Consider the following 16129-nt stretch of genomic DNA (forward strand, 5'->3'; position numbering starts at 1 on the left):
ATCGGTCGTAGAGCCGGAAATCCACAATACAGTATTCATCTCAGAACAATGCTTATTTCACGCAGAATCGTTAATAAACGTAAGATTTTTATACGTCTCAAGAAAGATAGAAACATAAATTTACTTTAATCTAGTTTTACATAATCTAGTTTTACTTTAAATTTTGTCCTGAAAGAGTTTTCATATATAGATCCAGCTTCTGCCGTTCTTCTGACATAAAAAGACCTTTGGTTTAATAAGTTATTAAGATGTTTTCAACAATATTACTAGGGCGTTCACCGATTCCAACATGGGCGATCCTTTTGGAAACGCATGGAAACGCAACACTTGGGTTGACCCGATTGACAGACTGGTTATATTCTAACAGGGTCTGAGACAGGGTCTTTAATGTACTCTATATATCATAATAGATTACTTTGAAACCCGTATCAGTCACTCTGGCAACCCTGACAACAACATGTTTACAGCAGTTAGTCTCCGGCAAAGGTGTGGGATGCTCTGCGGCAGCCCGAGGCTAATTCTTGCTCTTCTCTCATGTCACGGGGCATCTCGGCACTATAGCACTCGACTAATTTACTTGCAGAGCAAGTTATAAGCATATCTGATAACAGTAGGTTAATTTCAGTAGTTATAATTATTGTTATGAAGTATGTACTTTGTATGTACTTTCCTGAATAAAATTTACTAAGTACAGCAAGTAAAATATATTATATAAAGATATCGCTGCTTTACAGACAGTACGTGTGTGTTCTATGATATTTTTGTATTTGTTTTTCGTGTGGCAAATAATGTATGCTTATTGACCCAATCTAACCCAATCAATTCAGTCTCCGTGGTGTAGTGGTAAGACACTCGCCAAGCGTTCTGCGAGCGCCTTGTCATGGGTTCGTATCCTGGCCGGGGAGGATTTACTGGGTGCAAATCCTTAACTGTAGCCTCTGTTCAACGCAACGGTAAAATGTGTACTTGGTTGTAACGAGTCTTCATGGCGGGGATCGTATTCCAGGGACCTGCCCAAAACGCTACGCGTACTAGTGGCTGTACAAGAATGTAACAACTCTTGTATATACCTTGAGGCTACCTTGAGGTGCTTCCGGGGCTTAGTGTCCCCGCGGCCCGGTCGTCGATCAGGCCTCCTGGTTGCTGGACTGATCAACCAGGCTGTTAGACGCGGCTGCTCGCAGCCTGACGTATGAGTCACAGCCTGGTTGATCAGGTATCCTTTGGAGGTGCTTATCCAGTTCTCTCTTGAACACTGTGAGGGGTTTGCCAGTTATGCCCCTTATGTGTAGTGGAAGCGTGTTGAACAGTCTCGGGCCTCTGATGTTGATAGAGTTCTCTCTCAGAGTACCTGTTGCACCTCTGCTTTTCAACGGGGGTATTCTGCACATCCTGCCATGTCTTCTGGTCTCATGTGGTGTTATTTCTGTGTGCAGGTTTGGGACCAGCCCCTCAATTATTTTCCACGTGTAAATTATTATGTATCTCTCCCGCCTGCGCTCAAGGGAGTACAGATTTAGGCTCTTTAGTCGGTCCCAGTAATTTAGATGTTTTACTGAGTGGATTCTAGCAGTAAAGGATCTCTGCACTCAACACTATACTCTCAACAACACTATATCTCAACAACACTATACTCTCAACAACACTATATCTCAAAAAAAAAATCTAGATGCTCTCAACATTTTTGGGGGGCTCACGTCACCCCTACATGGTCACACGTTTTTGGAATACCATACATGGGTTGACCTGACTGACCTGAATGTTTGGTCACTCTCCAAAATGGTGCAGAACATATGCAGTAATATCTCAAAAAGTTCCTGGGTGTTACTGAACTACAAATGACGTCACGCACATGTACGTTTTGGTTTTAAAGAGTTATTGATACAATTGTTATTTAGTTATGGCCTAGACTTGTACAGTGCACTGATGCAGTAATTGTTTATCATGTATCCAAATAGAACAGCTCCCATAAAATAATTATGTAGTGCAGTGCCCAGTATCATACATATAAACTGTAATTCTAAGGTTAGGCATGGATTCAGCATTCAGACGATTATCGTTGGAGCATCAGAGCAGCAGTAAAAAAAAAAAAAAAAGTTTTCTGAACCCTGCAAATAATCAAGTGTACCTTTGACTTAAGGAAATGAAGGTGGTGATTCAACTGTATAAATCTCTGGTGCACTTGGATTATTGTATCCAAACATGGTAACCTCATCTTCAGAAGGGCATAGCTGTTTTGGAGAAGGTACCACTCCAAGCGACAAAAATAATTCCAGAACCGAGTCAACTCTTGTACAGTACCAAGAATGATCGAGGGCCTCAGGGCTTACTATGGAAACCAGACGTGACAGGGCGGATCTCATCAGAAACCTTTAAAATATTGAACAATTTGGAGGATGTTGATCTGGACAATTTCTTCTAAAGGTCAGATGTAACACAAACAAGGTGAAACAGTTTCAAGCTCAGCAAGCCACAATGCAGGACTGAAAACAGGAGATGCTTTTTTACCCACAGGGTTATAAACCCATGGAGCTGCCTACCTGCCAAAGCTGTAAATTTATTTATTTATTTATATATATACAAGAAGGTACATTGGGTTTGTGAGAATACATTGGATAGTACAGTATTTGCATTCTTGTAAAGCCACTAGTACGCGCAGCGTTTCGGGCAGGTCCTTAATCTAGCAGATAATTTTAAGTAGGTAATTTCAATCAGAATTGATAAATGATAAAGATACATTACAAGAGAAAAATGAGATGAGAGAGATAAGTAAGTATATTAAAGCAAATTGTTATATTAAAGCTCTGATTGATTACATTGACAGCTTGATTAGTAATTTAAACAAGATTAATAGACACCATACAGCAGATTGACAGCACATATAAGACAGCAATGATCACAATGGTAAAGATGTTCAGAATGGGTACATAAAGATTGGGAGACTGGGTAGCAAAAGATACAGATAAACAAGATTTATAAACACCATACAACAGATTGGCAGCACATATAAGAAAACAGCAATGATCACAATGGTAAAGATGTTCAAATTGGGAACATAAAGGTTGGGAGATTGGGTAGCAATAGATACAGTGCAATTTTAAGGCAAAAAGTGAAAAACTATGAAGATGAAATTAGGTACTTTTTAGTATTGATTTTGAATGATGTAAAAGTTGGACAGCTTTTCAATTCAGTAGGGAGTGAGTTCCATAAACTGGGTCCCTTTATTTGCATAGAGTGTTTACACAGATTAAGTTTAACTCTGGGGATATCAAAGAGATATTTATTTCTGGTGTGGTGATAATGGGTCCTATTACATCTGTCCAGGAAGAGTTTCAGACAAGGATTTGCATTTAAGAACAGGGTTTTGTAAATGTAGTTGACACAAGATAATTTGTGGAGTGAGATTATGTTTAGCATGTTTTGGGAGTTAAACAAGGGGGCTGTGTGTTGTCTGAAAGCAGAATTTGATATTATTCTGATAGCAGATTTTTGCTGGGTGATGATGGACTTGAGGTGGTTTGCAGTGGTTGAACCCCATGCACAGATACCATAGTTGAGATAGGGATAGATTAGTGCATAATATAGAGAGATGAGAGCAGAGTTAGGAACATAATATCTGATTTTGGAGAGTATACCAACTGTTTTAGAGACTCTTAGTTATGTGTTGTATGTGGGTACTGAAGTTGAGTCTCTTGTCTAGGAATATGCCAAGAAACTTTCCATCATTTTTATTGCTAATGTTTACATTGTCAATCTGAAGCTGAATTGCATTTGTAGATTTGCTTCCAAATAGGATGTAGTAGGTCTTTTCTATGTTAAGTGTTAGTTTGTTGGTTGACATCCATAAGTGGACTTTTTTTTAGTTCATTATTAACAACATCATTTAGTGTATGTGGGTTGGGGTTGGAGTAAATGAGGGTAGTATCATCAGCAAACAAAATAGGTTTCAGAATGTTAGAGACATTAGGCAGATCATTAATGTATATAAGAAATAGTAGGGGTCCCAAGATGCTGCCCTGTGGCACTCCAACGGTTATTGGTAGAATGGGAGAGATTATATTATTGATGGCTACACATTGGTGTCTATCACTATAGGATTGGATATAGTCCAGTGCATGGCCTCGGATTCCATAATGATGGAGTTTACATAAGAGGTAATCGTGATTAACAGTATCAAAGGCCTTTCTCAGGTCAATGAAGAGTCCAATTGGAAACTCATTTTTGTGAAGGGCTGAGTAAATTATATCAAGGAGACTAATAATTGCATCGTTGGTACTCTTTTGAGAGCGGAAGCCAAACTGACAGGGGCTAAGAATGTCGAATTTTACGAGATAGGAGTAGAGCTGTTTGTAGATAATTTTTTCAAATATTTTTGATAGTATGGGTAGGTTCGATATTGGTCTGTAGTTGTTTATATCTGACGGATTACCTCCTTTATGAACTGGCGTTACTCTTGCTTTTTTAAGGATATCAGGGAAGGTATGACACTCAAGGGATTTGTTGAACAGCAGAGCTATAGGTGGTGCAAGGGCATGAGAGGCGCTCTTGTATACAATGGATGGGATTTCACTGATGTTCCCAGCTTTGGTTTTTAGTGAGTGTATGATGGACACAACATCTGACGGGCTGACTGGTGAGAGGAGAAGAGAGTTTGGATAGCTGCCTGAGAGATATGTGTCTGAGTCTGTGGGATTTTACTTGCAAGGTTAGCACCAATCGATGAAAAGAAGCTATTAAATTCATTCGCCATTTCTAAGTCAGATGACAGTGTAAGGCCATCCTTAGAGAGTGTTATCTGGTTGTGGGAGTGTAGTTTAGTTCCCAGGATGTTAGAGATGGTATTCCATGTGCTTTTCATGTTGCCTTTTGCTTCTTTGAATCTAGTCTCATAATATGAAAGTTTTGCTTTTCTTATGATACTGGTAAGCACTGATGAGTACCTTTTAACTACTTCCATTGAAACTAGGCCACTCCTAAATTTCTTTTTGTATTCATGTTTTTTGTTGATTGATTTAATTATGCCACTTGTGAGCCACGGGTTATTTTTTCTTTTATCAGTTACTTGTTTGGTAAGGAGGGGACAGTGAGTGTTGTAGAGGCTTAGAGTTTTGGAGAGAAAGAGGTTAGTTGATGAGTTTATATCCTGTGAATTATTAAATTCAGATTCCCAGTTAATTTTGTGAAGTGCATTAGAGAGATTGCCTAAAGCTGATTCACTATGTAGCCTGAATGAAAGTTTTTTGGTTTCTGGTGGTGATGTGTCAATGTTTGCTATGAGGAAAGTAGGATAGTGGTCAGTTGTTCTGTCATAAATTACCCCAGATGTAAGGGAAGCTGTTATATTAGTCCATAGGTGATCCAGGGTAGTGGCAGATGTTTGAGTGACTCGGGTGGGCTTGGTGATTGTGGGGATTAGCATACAGAAGTGCGTGCTGTTACGGAAATAGTCAACTTGAGGGTTGTTTTGAAGACCCAGGTCAATATTGAAATCACCTCCCAGAATGATGTGATTTTTGTTGAGATTGTTATTTATGATAAGATTCCTTACATTGTCAGAGAATAAAGCTATGTTGGTATTAGGAAATCTATAGATGGCACCGATTATCAGGGAGGATTTAAGGGATTTACTGGAGAACTTGGCAAAGGTATATTCACAATAGTCGTCTCTATCACTAATGACACTATTGCAAATGAAGGTATCTTTGTAATATATTGCTGTACCGCCACCTTTTTTATTAGGCCTGCAGTTATGAATGGCTTTATAACCAGCTAAATTGTAGAGTTGGGTATAGTCAAAAACTTAGCCAAGTTTCTGTTAAAATGATGAAAGATAATTTAGTACCTAGTGCTGTAAGTAGTGCACTTATATCATCAAAATGTTTACCAAGTGACTTAACATTTTGGTTGTAAACTGATAAGCTGGTGCTATTTAGGAGTTTGTGTTTTGCAAGATTTGCTGTGTAATACCTGCAATAATGATGATCATTGCGCTGATTTGTGTGGATATGGGACAGAAGATTTCGATCAGGATCAATATCAGTAAGCATATAGATAAGATAATGTCACGATACAATAAGATAAGCAATTACAGGAACAGATGAAAACTAAATCTGCTGTAAAATAGAAAGTAATTATAGCAAAACACAACAATATAATAATATAACAATACAATAAGAGCTTACAAAGTATTGAGTCTGCTAAAATTAGAGAATAATTATGGCAAAACACAACAATAAATGCAAGTAAACAAAAGAATTGAAACATTTAGAGGTAGAATTAAGGTCACTAGATAGCCATGGGGGATACACAAGTTTGGTGGAGAGAACAAAAAATCAGTAGAGACTGTCAAGATGAATATATAAAAAAATTTGACAAATGATAATTGTAAAGTAAAATAATCTTAAAGATAATAAATTTTATTTAGCTTAGTTTTAACCTATAATTAGTATGAACTTAATTAAAAGAACAAAATGAGATCAATAATTGATTTCAATAAATGACATAGATCAATACAATTAAATTTAAAATTTAAATGGAATAGGTTAAGATTAGATTTAAGAGTAAAATTTTACAATGAAACTGAGGTAGATGCTTGCATAAGTGCATGGAGACTTGATGGATTATTTAGGAAATTATATGAATGAGAGAACATTAGGTAAATGGTAAGGCAGAGACAGCACCTTAGACAAAGTTAGATTAAGTTAGATTAGGCTCAGGCACTGAAAGAGTTATTTTAAGTACTGGCATTGGTCGGGTTCAGGTTTTCAGATATACCACAATCACTTAAGAAGGCCAGTAGTTGTTGGTCGCATTTTATTTCATATCTTTTTCCTGTACTTTCCTTCGCAAAAATCGTTCCATTCCTAGTGTAGCACTGCTTGATAAGACCAGGGTTTTGTTTGCGAATTTGACGCAGCCTGAAGAGGAGGGATCCACGCTGCTTTGTAAGACACTCATTTATATAGAGGTTGGTTTTTTGCTTAGCAGCTGTTTGTATGAGGTCAAACTTCGCAGAGGGATTTGCAAGTTTGATGAGCATTCTCCTACTGTTACGGGGACTGTTTTTATCTATCCTGATAGCTGATTTGATTTCAACATTGACTCTGATCTTTGAATCAATTAGGGTGTGGGCTATGTTACAACAACAAATTTGCCCGAAACGCATTGCGTAATACAGTAGTGGCTTTAGGCATTGTATGTACTAGCTCTATCTATATATCAATCCATTAATGTAACATCACTTGTATGTATGTATGTACCTTACCTGAATAAACATATTTATTTATTTATTTATTTAATTCTCACCTTGTTGTTCGTCAGGTAGATCAGTAGAGCTAATTATCAGGGAGTCATGAAGTTGTTGTTGCTCTTGGTCATCTTCGGAAGCCGCCTGGTGAATCTGAAGGAGATTGATCTGTTTTTCCAGCTTTTGAAGGAGGTCACTTTGAACTGAGAGGGTTTCCTCGGCCTGAATCTTATGTATTTTATCCATTGCATCATTTGCAACAGTTTGTAAGTTGAGAATTTCTTGGTTGTTGTTCGTCGACGATTCAAGGAGGCAGTCTATGGTTTGTTGTTGTCGGGTGACTGTGGCTTGGAGGGCCGAAATAGCTTCAGATTGCATTTGCACAAGGTTGTGCAGTTTCTGAAGCCATGGGTTACTTCTGAGGTGTTTGAAGTTTAGACAGGGAGCCATAGATTGAATGAATTCTACAGCTAGAGATTCGAGGCGAGTTGAAGGGGGGGAGTGAGGAGGGGGAGCAGATGCTGAAATTGAAATTGAAATAAGTTTATTGAGGTAAAATACACACAAAGGGATGAGGTAGCTCAAGCTATTCTCACCCCATTCAGTACAACGTGTTAATACATACATAGACACACATCACAAATAAACATATTACCAAACATTCTGAGATAGCGGATGCTGTGTTTACCAACATCGGCGAGGATTGCAGCGTTGCCAGTGTTCCATTCAGAGATCTCTAGGAGTAATGGATCCAGAGCGAGAGGCACCCCCCTACCTTGCCACTTGTTATGTTTGGGCATGTTTTCGGCGATAGATTCTTGGTAGTGTTTCTAAAGGTAGATACTTGGTGAATTATAGTAGGGATGGGGGGTCCATAGAATTACCCAAATCGGCCCAAATCGGCCCAAAACTACACAAATCGTCCTAGCATTACGTAAGTAATGAAGAAATATGGTATATTTACTTACTATAATGTTAGTGCTACACGTAGAACATGATCAAACCTATTTTTACTCTGAAATAATCTAATTTCATAACGAAATGAGACGTAACTATGAGAGAGAGGTGACGCCATAGGAAGTCGACGGTCCAAGCGACAATTTTGTGGAGCGACTTATCCAAGATGGTTGCCAAGATATATGGTCGCCTGGAGAGTGTTTGCTGCCATATCAGCCTCCTGTACACAGTGATCCAGTCGTCGTATTTCATGGCTCAAATTGTCGCAAATTTAATTAGTAATATTAACAAGTAGAATGTGTATTTATAATAATATTTTTCATAAACAGCCACAAAATATTTAATATTTATTAAAAAAAAGTGTCTGGAAGTTAAATCAATTCCACATGACAATAAATTTGTTATATAGATACTAGCGTTATTCGTTGGTATGCGTTCGCTATTTAAACTACTCATGTCCTTTTCGTTCATAGAACACCGAACCCTACACGCTCTCCGATATATTGCTTAATTAACAAATATTCACAAATAAAGATTATATTTATATATGTTATCAGAAAGGCAGATATAAAGTAGTTTGTGTTAATGCATCACAGAGATTATACCTTATTAGAGAGGAAAAATATTCATATTTTAAACAAGGCTTCTTGGCCGACGCTCTCCCTTTCGATGGGAACTATGACCTTTTGAAAATCAATGTTAATTGAATCTAGATATTGTAAAAAACGAAGTTTTTTATGTCATCAGAAAGACATATAACCCACCAAACACACACCGAAACTACAACGTTGATACAACGTTCGAACAAGTTTTAACACTTCCTAACCAGTTATAACAACCAATATAGCAAGTTGTAACAACGTTCTAATACGTCATAAACACGTTAAGCCAAGATGTAACAACTTTATTACAAGTTGTAACAAGCGGAAAATAGACACAGTTTCGGTTTGTGTTTCCAGGGAAGCTGCATGTTAATACTTTGGTATAAATATAACTGAAGTGAAAGTGAAGATATATGCCTTTTTATAGTTACTTGATGGCTCGCTCAGGGAGTGTGAAGGCCTGCACACAAGCCAATCAATTTTATAATTAATGTACATATATGCAAAGTAACGTCAAAGGTTTTTATTTCAGAATAAAGACAGATGTAGACGATAATGTAAATACATTTCAAGGAAAGCATATCTTAAATGAAAGCAAAGATATGGTCAAATAAATAGGCAATACCACACCAAAGGGAGCCGGTCGGCCGAGGGGACAGCACGCTGGACTTGTGATCCTGTGGTCCTGGGTTCGATCCCAGGCGCCGGCGAGAAACATTGGGCAGAGTTTCTTTCACCCTATGCCCCTGTTACCTAGCAGTAAAATAGGTACCTGGGTGTTAGCCAGCTGTCACGGGCTGCTTCCTGGGGGTGGAGGCCTGGTCGAGGACCGGGCCGCGGGGACACTAAAGCCCTGAAATCATCTCAAGATAACCATCGCCAGTGTCCGGACACATGAATATTTGCATTAGGTAGGTGAAAGGAAATGTACCCAACCATTTCCATTTACGCGACCAGTTTCCGTTCTTATGTTCTTACTTACATTTATTGAAATTTATCATCATCATTTACAGAAATAAATTAACATAAAAACGTAGTAATTTTAATACACAAAACAGATGTAGATATGTATGTAAATTATGACGCAGGATAGGATCACTATTGCAGAACTATTCGCATACTTTGCGTCATTATATACAGTACTGGAATTTAAAAAAAAATCGCGGAATTCAGAGATAACACCATCATTGGTGTCCAAGAAAAGTGTAAGTACTTCATTTATAATGATGTGCTGCCCAAAATCTTAATATTTCTACATCACTCTACCAGTGCCAGTCAGTAGTTCTCCCTTTAAAATGATTTCTTAGCCCTATCCCCCTTGATTCTTGTATCATCCCTTAGCTACTTACCCTGCACCATTGTTTTTCTAGTGTAGATAGCCCTTATTTCTTTTTGTTGATAGCCCTTATTTCTTTTAAGTATTTATTCATTGGTCTTCTTTTGGCTACCACTTGTACCCCCAGTACCACATTTTGGTCTTCTCATACCCATTCCTAATATCCATATTCCTAATATTCCTAATAATACTGATCCATGTTATAAACTGTACATATTCCTTTTATCGTGTATTTATTTTCGTCTCCTAGCATTTTTATGATCTCCCAATTCCCATATAACCTTCTTGATCTTCTAGCTTCAACACTGCATGATCTACCATTCAGTTTTTATTTTATCCTAGCACTTTTTATATGGTCACTTGGCACCAACCCTTGTCTACTCACGTAGAATCATCACTGTCTTGTCTCCTGGAAACAACACCTTGTCTGACATCCTAGAACCAGCCTCTTGTCTGGTCTCCTAGGACGAATCCCTTGGTTGGTCTAGTACCAAACCTTAGTCAGGTCTCCTAGAACCACTTATCTGGTATGGTATAAAGATAAAGCCAATTCTTTTCCACACTTCTATGACAAATTCATGAAGGCCCCCGATTCTTTAACGTAGTCAAATTCATGGGGATCCTGTCTTCAGATCAGCACCCGGACATGGGACGGGGTCAAGTGCTCCGAGGTGAGTCAAGGTGGCCAGAGAAGTGTACACGGGCGTGGGAGTGTGTGCATGAGCCTGTATGGGTAGGCATACGGTAGCAGAAATACAAGCATGGGCGTGTGGGAGTTGACATGCGGGGGCGGACTAGACGTGAGCGTACAATGCTATATATCTGGAGATGGGTGTGGGACGGCGTGAGTGGAGACTTAAGCATGGGCGTGCTTGCCGGAGGGTGTAGCAGCAGTGGGCGACGCCTCATGTACCGTACTGAGTGGGAGAGAGATATGACCCTGTTTTGTGTGCTTGCCTAATTATGCTTACTTAACTCACTGAGAAAAAGTTACATGTAACTCTTGGACCTTTTAATTATCTTGTAAAAGATTGTTCAATGATATACCGTATGTTCTTAACTATATATTACCGACTTCCACTTGCTTACCACCCTCACTGAATGAGTACTTTCTTACGTGTCTCTGATACATCTGTTTTTTCAAGGTTTCATCTATTCACCTCTCCGCAATATAGGTTATTTCTTTTCACCTCGTATATTGTTCTTTAATTTTGCAAGATTGAATCATATTTCAATCAATCACTGAGGAATTCAATTAAGTCTTATTTATTAGTGAGGATAATTCTGGTATTCACCGTTACTTGGAACTTTTGTTCAGAGTAACTGAATCTAAAACAAACAGTGGCCATAGGAACAAACTCAAATGTTCATTGGCAAAGTACTATTTTCAGTATTATAGACTACAACCTTGTAACCCAAATTTGTTTTGATAAATTATTTTTAATTAAAGCAAATTTTCTTTAGAGTTACAAGGGTTGTACTCTGATTATTATACTTAAAAAAAAACTGTTGTAGTGGTAAATGAGGTAAAAAAAAGTATGAAACTTTCAGTGTGAGCTTACAGAAAATGCTTGCACTGTATCGTATACAAATTGGCTTGAAATGCTCACGTGGTATTCTACATTCTAAATATGTAGCTAATGTAATTTCATATCACCATCTCTTCCTACTACTGATGTAGTCATTACGTGACTAATTATGTTAACTCAAATTTATGCAATTTCTCAACTAGTTATATTTCAAGATTGACTGTTCACCTTAAAACCTAAAATTTCATGCAAATCCTTCGTTAGCTGTAAAACATGACCGCAACTGTGTTAAGTGAGAATGCACATATTTATCATCGAAATCTTTACCGTAACCGTACAATGTACATAAATAGATGTACACATGAAAATAAAACATGTTAAGAAATAGCTGTCACATACAGTATTAAGGGCTAAAGATATGAAAGACCTATTGCTGAAACAACTTTACGTTCGATACTAATACATGTGCTGCAGTTGCATTCAACTAGTTTGATCCGATCTTAAAACTGAAATATTCAGCAGAGATATTTCAGTGAAATATTACAATAAACACGACCCACATATTTTTCAGATTTATAAATTTTACCAATCTTAAGCTAGAAAATAGGAACAATTATTATGACAACCTATCCTCTCAAAATGAAAATTCTTATAAAAACAACTAGTCGAATGTACAAAAATGGACCATTGCCCAAAAATATTTACAGCTGGGTGAACCAACGGTCTAGTGTACGAAAAATGTAAAAATGTTTTCCCTGCCCAGCAATCAATCGGTTGTTATGCCAAAGGTATGTAATCGAGTTAGAATATAAGTCATACACTTCGGAAGTATGTATTTGCCTGCAATGAAACAATTTGTAATATATTCGTTCGGGCAGTTTTATAATTCTACGGTACTTACCGAAGTCAAATTGTAGATTATATATGGATTTGTTGATTATAATCCCAGAGTCGAATTTCGTTAAGTATCTTCAGGTGTTGTACATGAACGTCACCTCTGCTGTAACGCCCAAACTATTATTAACTAAGACTTGCATCAAAGGTTGTGTCGACTCTGGTATCAGATATAACTTTTACCATTATTAACAAAATACCAGTTATTGTGTCACTTCATCTTAGATCTCGCATTGATATTCGTATACGTATAATGTAATGGTGATTGAAAATGTGTGAAATTAAGATAAATTGTAAGTTTTCGAAAAACGGGTAGAAAAACTTCAAAGATGAGGAAAACTTATTTTATAATTGAACACAATTAAAATACAAACATTTTTATACTGGGCTGTGGTCATGAAGTGGACAAGAATCAAGGTTATCTACACTATTGATCAGAAACTGATAATTTACATTTTTTATATTTATCAAAATATACATTTTTGATATTTACCAAAGTGTACTAAATCATTAAATGCTTGTTCTAGTACTATTAAAACAAATTATTTTTTAAATTGTGAAATGTTGTAGTTAATAAGAAACTGGTATGCCATTCACCCTCATTCCAGTACTAAAATGTCAATAAACAAGTCGCATGTTGGCCATAGAATAGCATTAACTTCCTATTTAAGTATTAGAGATGAAAATTAGTTTAAACTTATATAGAACTACTGTACTTGATAACTGATAAATAAAATGTTGCTTCTACAAATTAGTGGAATAAAAAATATTCATTATTATTGTAATAAATGAGCTGTATTTTTTTTTTTAATATATTCACCAATTACTGTAAAGATCAGTCCCAATAACTTTTAAAGTGAGGAGTCATGCTATTCTATGTTCACCGGCTCACCACGATGAGGTCTGCGACTACGAGCCGGACCAGGGGTATTCGTCCAAAGGGTATCCCACATGAAGAAATCACTAATGTGAAATCTTCAGTAAGGACACAAACCTTTGTTACGTGGAACCCTAAACCACGAACCTACATTCAATTTAAATTTCTTTTATAAAAGAAATAAAAATATCTTGTAGAGGTACTTCGGGATTTTTAGTGGTAGCTAGGTTACCACCAAAAATCACTCACCAACAGCAAGCTGATGGTGATATGCTGACGACCACCCACAAGGAGTGGCAGGGACAAAACAAAGAGGATAGGATAGGATGAACACAGACACATCGTGATCTAGACTGCACTGCCAGATTGTTGACTACGGCAACAGCAGTGCATTAACTTATTTCACTCAGCTGAATAGTAAGCTCTGGCTGGGTTGACAAACCAGATACTGTAGATAATTAACTGACTGAAAAGACACCATGGCAAGTTTAAATGACTAACCAGGAATTGGAGTTCTAGTCTATCTCGCAGGTCCCTCGGTTCTACTCCATCAGACCCTCTATTCTTGACCGTCACTTTTAGTTCACCTACCAGGCCCGCTTTTAGACCATCATTCATGCTCTTGACTCTATTCCATAACTCAGACCCTCGCCTTCAGCCCATCATCGTGGCACTTGCTTATACTCCACCATCTAAACACTTGCAGACCATAACCCGTACTTTCACTTATAATCCCCAACCCTTGCTTACAGTCCAACATCCATTCTCTGGCTTCCCATCATCATGACACTCGCTTCTAGAATACCACACGGGCTCTTAACTCAGACCTATGATCAAGGCCTTCGCCTGTGATCCATCACCCAAGTCCTCGCCTGTGACTCATAACCAAAGCCCCCGCCTGTGACTCATAGCCCAAGCCCTCGCCTGTAGCCTATAACCCACACCCTAGCATTTAACCGATCACAAAGCTTTTCGCCTCTAACCCATCTCCCAGACCCTAGCCCATCAAGGTCATCGCCTTCAAGTCAATCATCCAGACCCCTCGAGTGTGGCCCATCACCCAAGCCCTTCACTATGGCTCATCACCCAAGCCCCTATAGCCCATCAACTAGGCCCTCGCCTGTCGCCCAATACTCATGTCGTCCCCTGTTGTGCATCATGAATCGCCTGAGACCTATCACCTAGACTATTCACTCACTTCTAGTCCATCGTGAAAGCCCTCGTTTTTGGGCCATCGCGAAGGCTCTCGGCTATGGCTCGTCACAAAGACATTCGCCTGTGGCCCACCACCCAGAACCTTTCCCAGATCCCTGGATGCGGCTTTTCACCTTGAAAGAGTTACATCACCCCAAGCCTTCGCCTGGATCTCATTACACCAAGCCTTCGCCTGAATCTAATCAAACCAAACCTTCGTCTGAATCTCATCACACCAAACCTTTGCCTTATCACACCAAGCCTTCACCTGAATCTCATCACACCAAGCCTTCGCCTAAATCTCATCACACCAAGCCTTCGCCTGAATCTAATCAAACCAAACCTTCGTCTGAATCTCATCACACCAAGCCTTCGCCTGAATCTAATCAAACCAAACCTTCGTCTGAATCTCATCACACCAAGCCTTCGCCTGAATCTAATCAAACCAAACCTTTGTCTGAATTTCATCACACCAAGCCTTTGCCTGAATCTAATCAAACCAAACCTTCGTCTGAATCTCATCACACCAAGCCTACGCCTGAATCTAATCAAACCAAACCTTCGTCTGAATCTCATCACACCAAGCCTTCGCCTGAATCTAATCAAACCAAACCTTCGTCTGAATCTCATCACACCAAGCCTTCGCCTGAATCTAATCAAACCAAACCTTCGTCTGAATCTCATCACACCAAGCCTTCGCCTGAATCTAATCACATCAAATCTTTACCAGAGTCCCATCACACCAAGCCTTTAATCACATCAAATCTTTACCAGAGTTCCATCACACCAAGCCTTCGCCTGAATCTCATCACACCAAGCCTTCGCCTGAATCTCATCACACCAAGCCTTCGCCCAAATCTCATCACACCAAGCCTTCGCCTAAATCTCATCACACCAAGCCTTCTTTATCTCATCACACCAAGCCTTTGCCTTTATCTCATCACACCAAGCCTTTGCCTTTATCTCACCACACCAAGCCTTTGCCTTTATCTCATCACATCAAGACTTTGCCAGTCTCATGACACCAAGCCTTCGTCTATGTCTCATCACTCCAAGCCTTCGCCTTTGTCTCATGACACCAAGCCTTTGCCTTTATCTTGTCACATCAAGCCTTGTCAGTCTCATCACACCAAGCCTTTGCCTTTATCTCATCACATCAAGACTTTGCCAGTCTCTTCACACCAAGCCTTCGTCTTTGTCTCATCACTCCAAGCCTTCGCCTTTGTCTCATGACATCAAGCCTTTGCCTTTATCTCATCACATCAAGACTTTGCCAGAGTCTTATCACACCAAGCCTTCGCCTTTATCTCATCACACCAAGCCTTCGCATTTGTCTCATGACATCAAGCCTTTGCCTTTATCTCATCACATCAAGACTGCCAGAGTCTCATCACACCAAGCCTTTGCCTTTATCTCATCACATCAAGACTTTGCCAGTCTCATCACACCAAGCCTTCGTCTTTGTCTCATCACTCCAAGCCTTTGCCTTTGTCT

The 16129-nt window shown here is 38.8% G+C and overlaps 1 protein-coding gene across 1 annotated transcript; it reads left to right on the top strand.

Moving 5' to 3' along the window:
* The first annotated feature begins 14755 nt into the window (after nucleotides 1-14755).
* LOC138356420 (probable serine/threonine-protein kinase samkC) lies at nucleotides 14756-15868 on the top strand. The gene has a single exon (XM_069312563.1). The coding sequence runs from the start codon at nucleotides 14756-14758 to the stop codon at nucleotides 15866-15868; it is 1113 nt and encodes a 370-aa protein (XP_069168664.1).
* Nucleotides 15869-16129: the final 261 nt, after the last annotated feature.

This window comes from Procambarus clarkii, chromosome 72, assembly GCF_040958095.1.
Source record: "Procambarus clarkii isolate CNS0578487 chromosome 72, FALCON_Pclarkii_2.0, whole genome shotgun sequence".
Lineage (NCBI taxonomy): Eukaryota > Metazoa > Arthropoda > Malacostraca > Decapoda > Cambaridae > Procambarus > Procambarus clarkii.

Bases quoted from the DNA above. Each gene is read 5' to 3' on its own strand.
- LOC138356420 (XM_069312563.1), top strand. From the start codon at position 14,756: ATGCGGCTTTTCACCTTGAAAGAGTTACATCACCCCAAGCCTTCGCCT.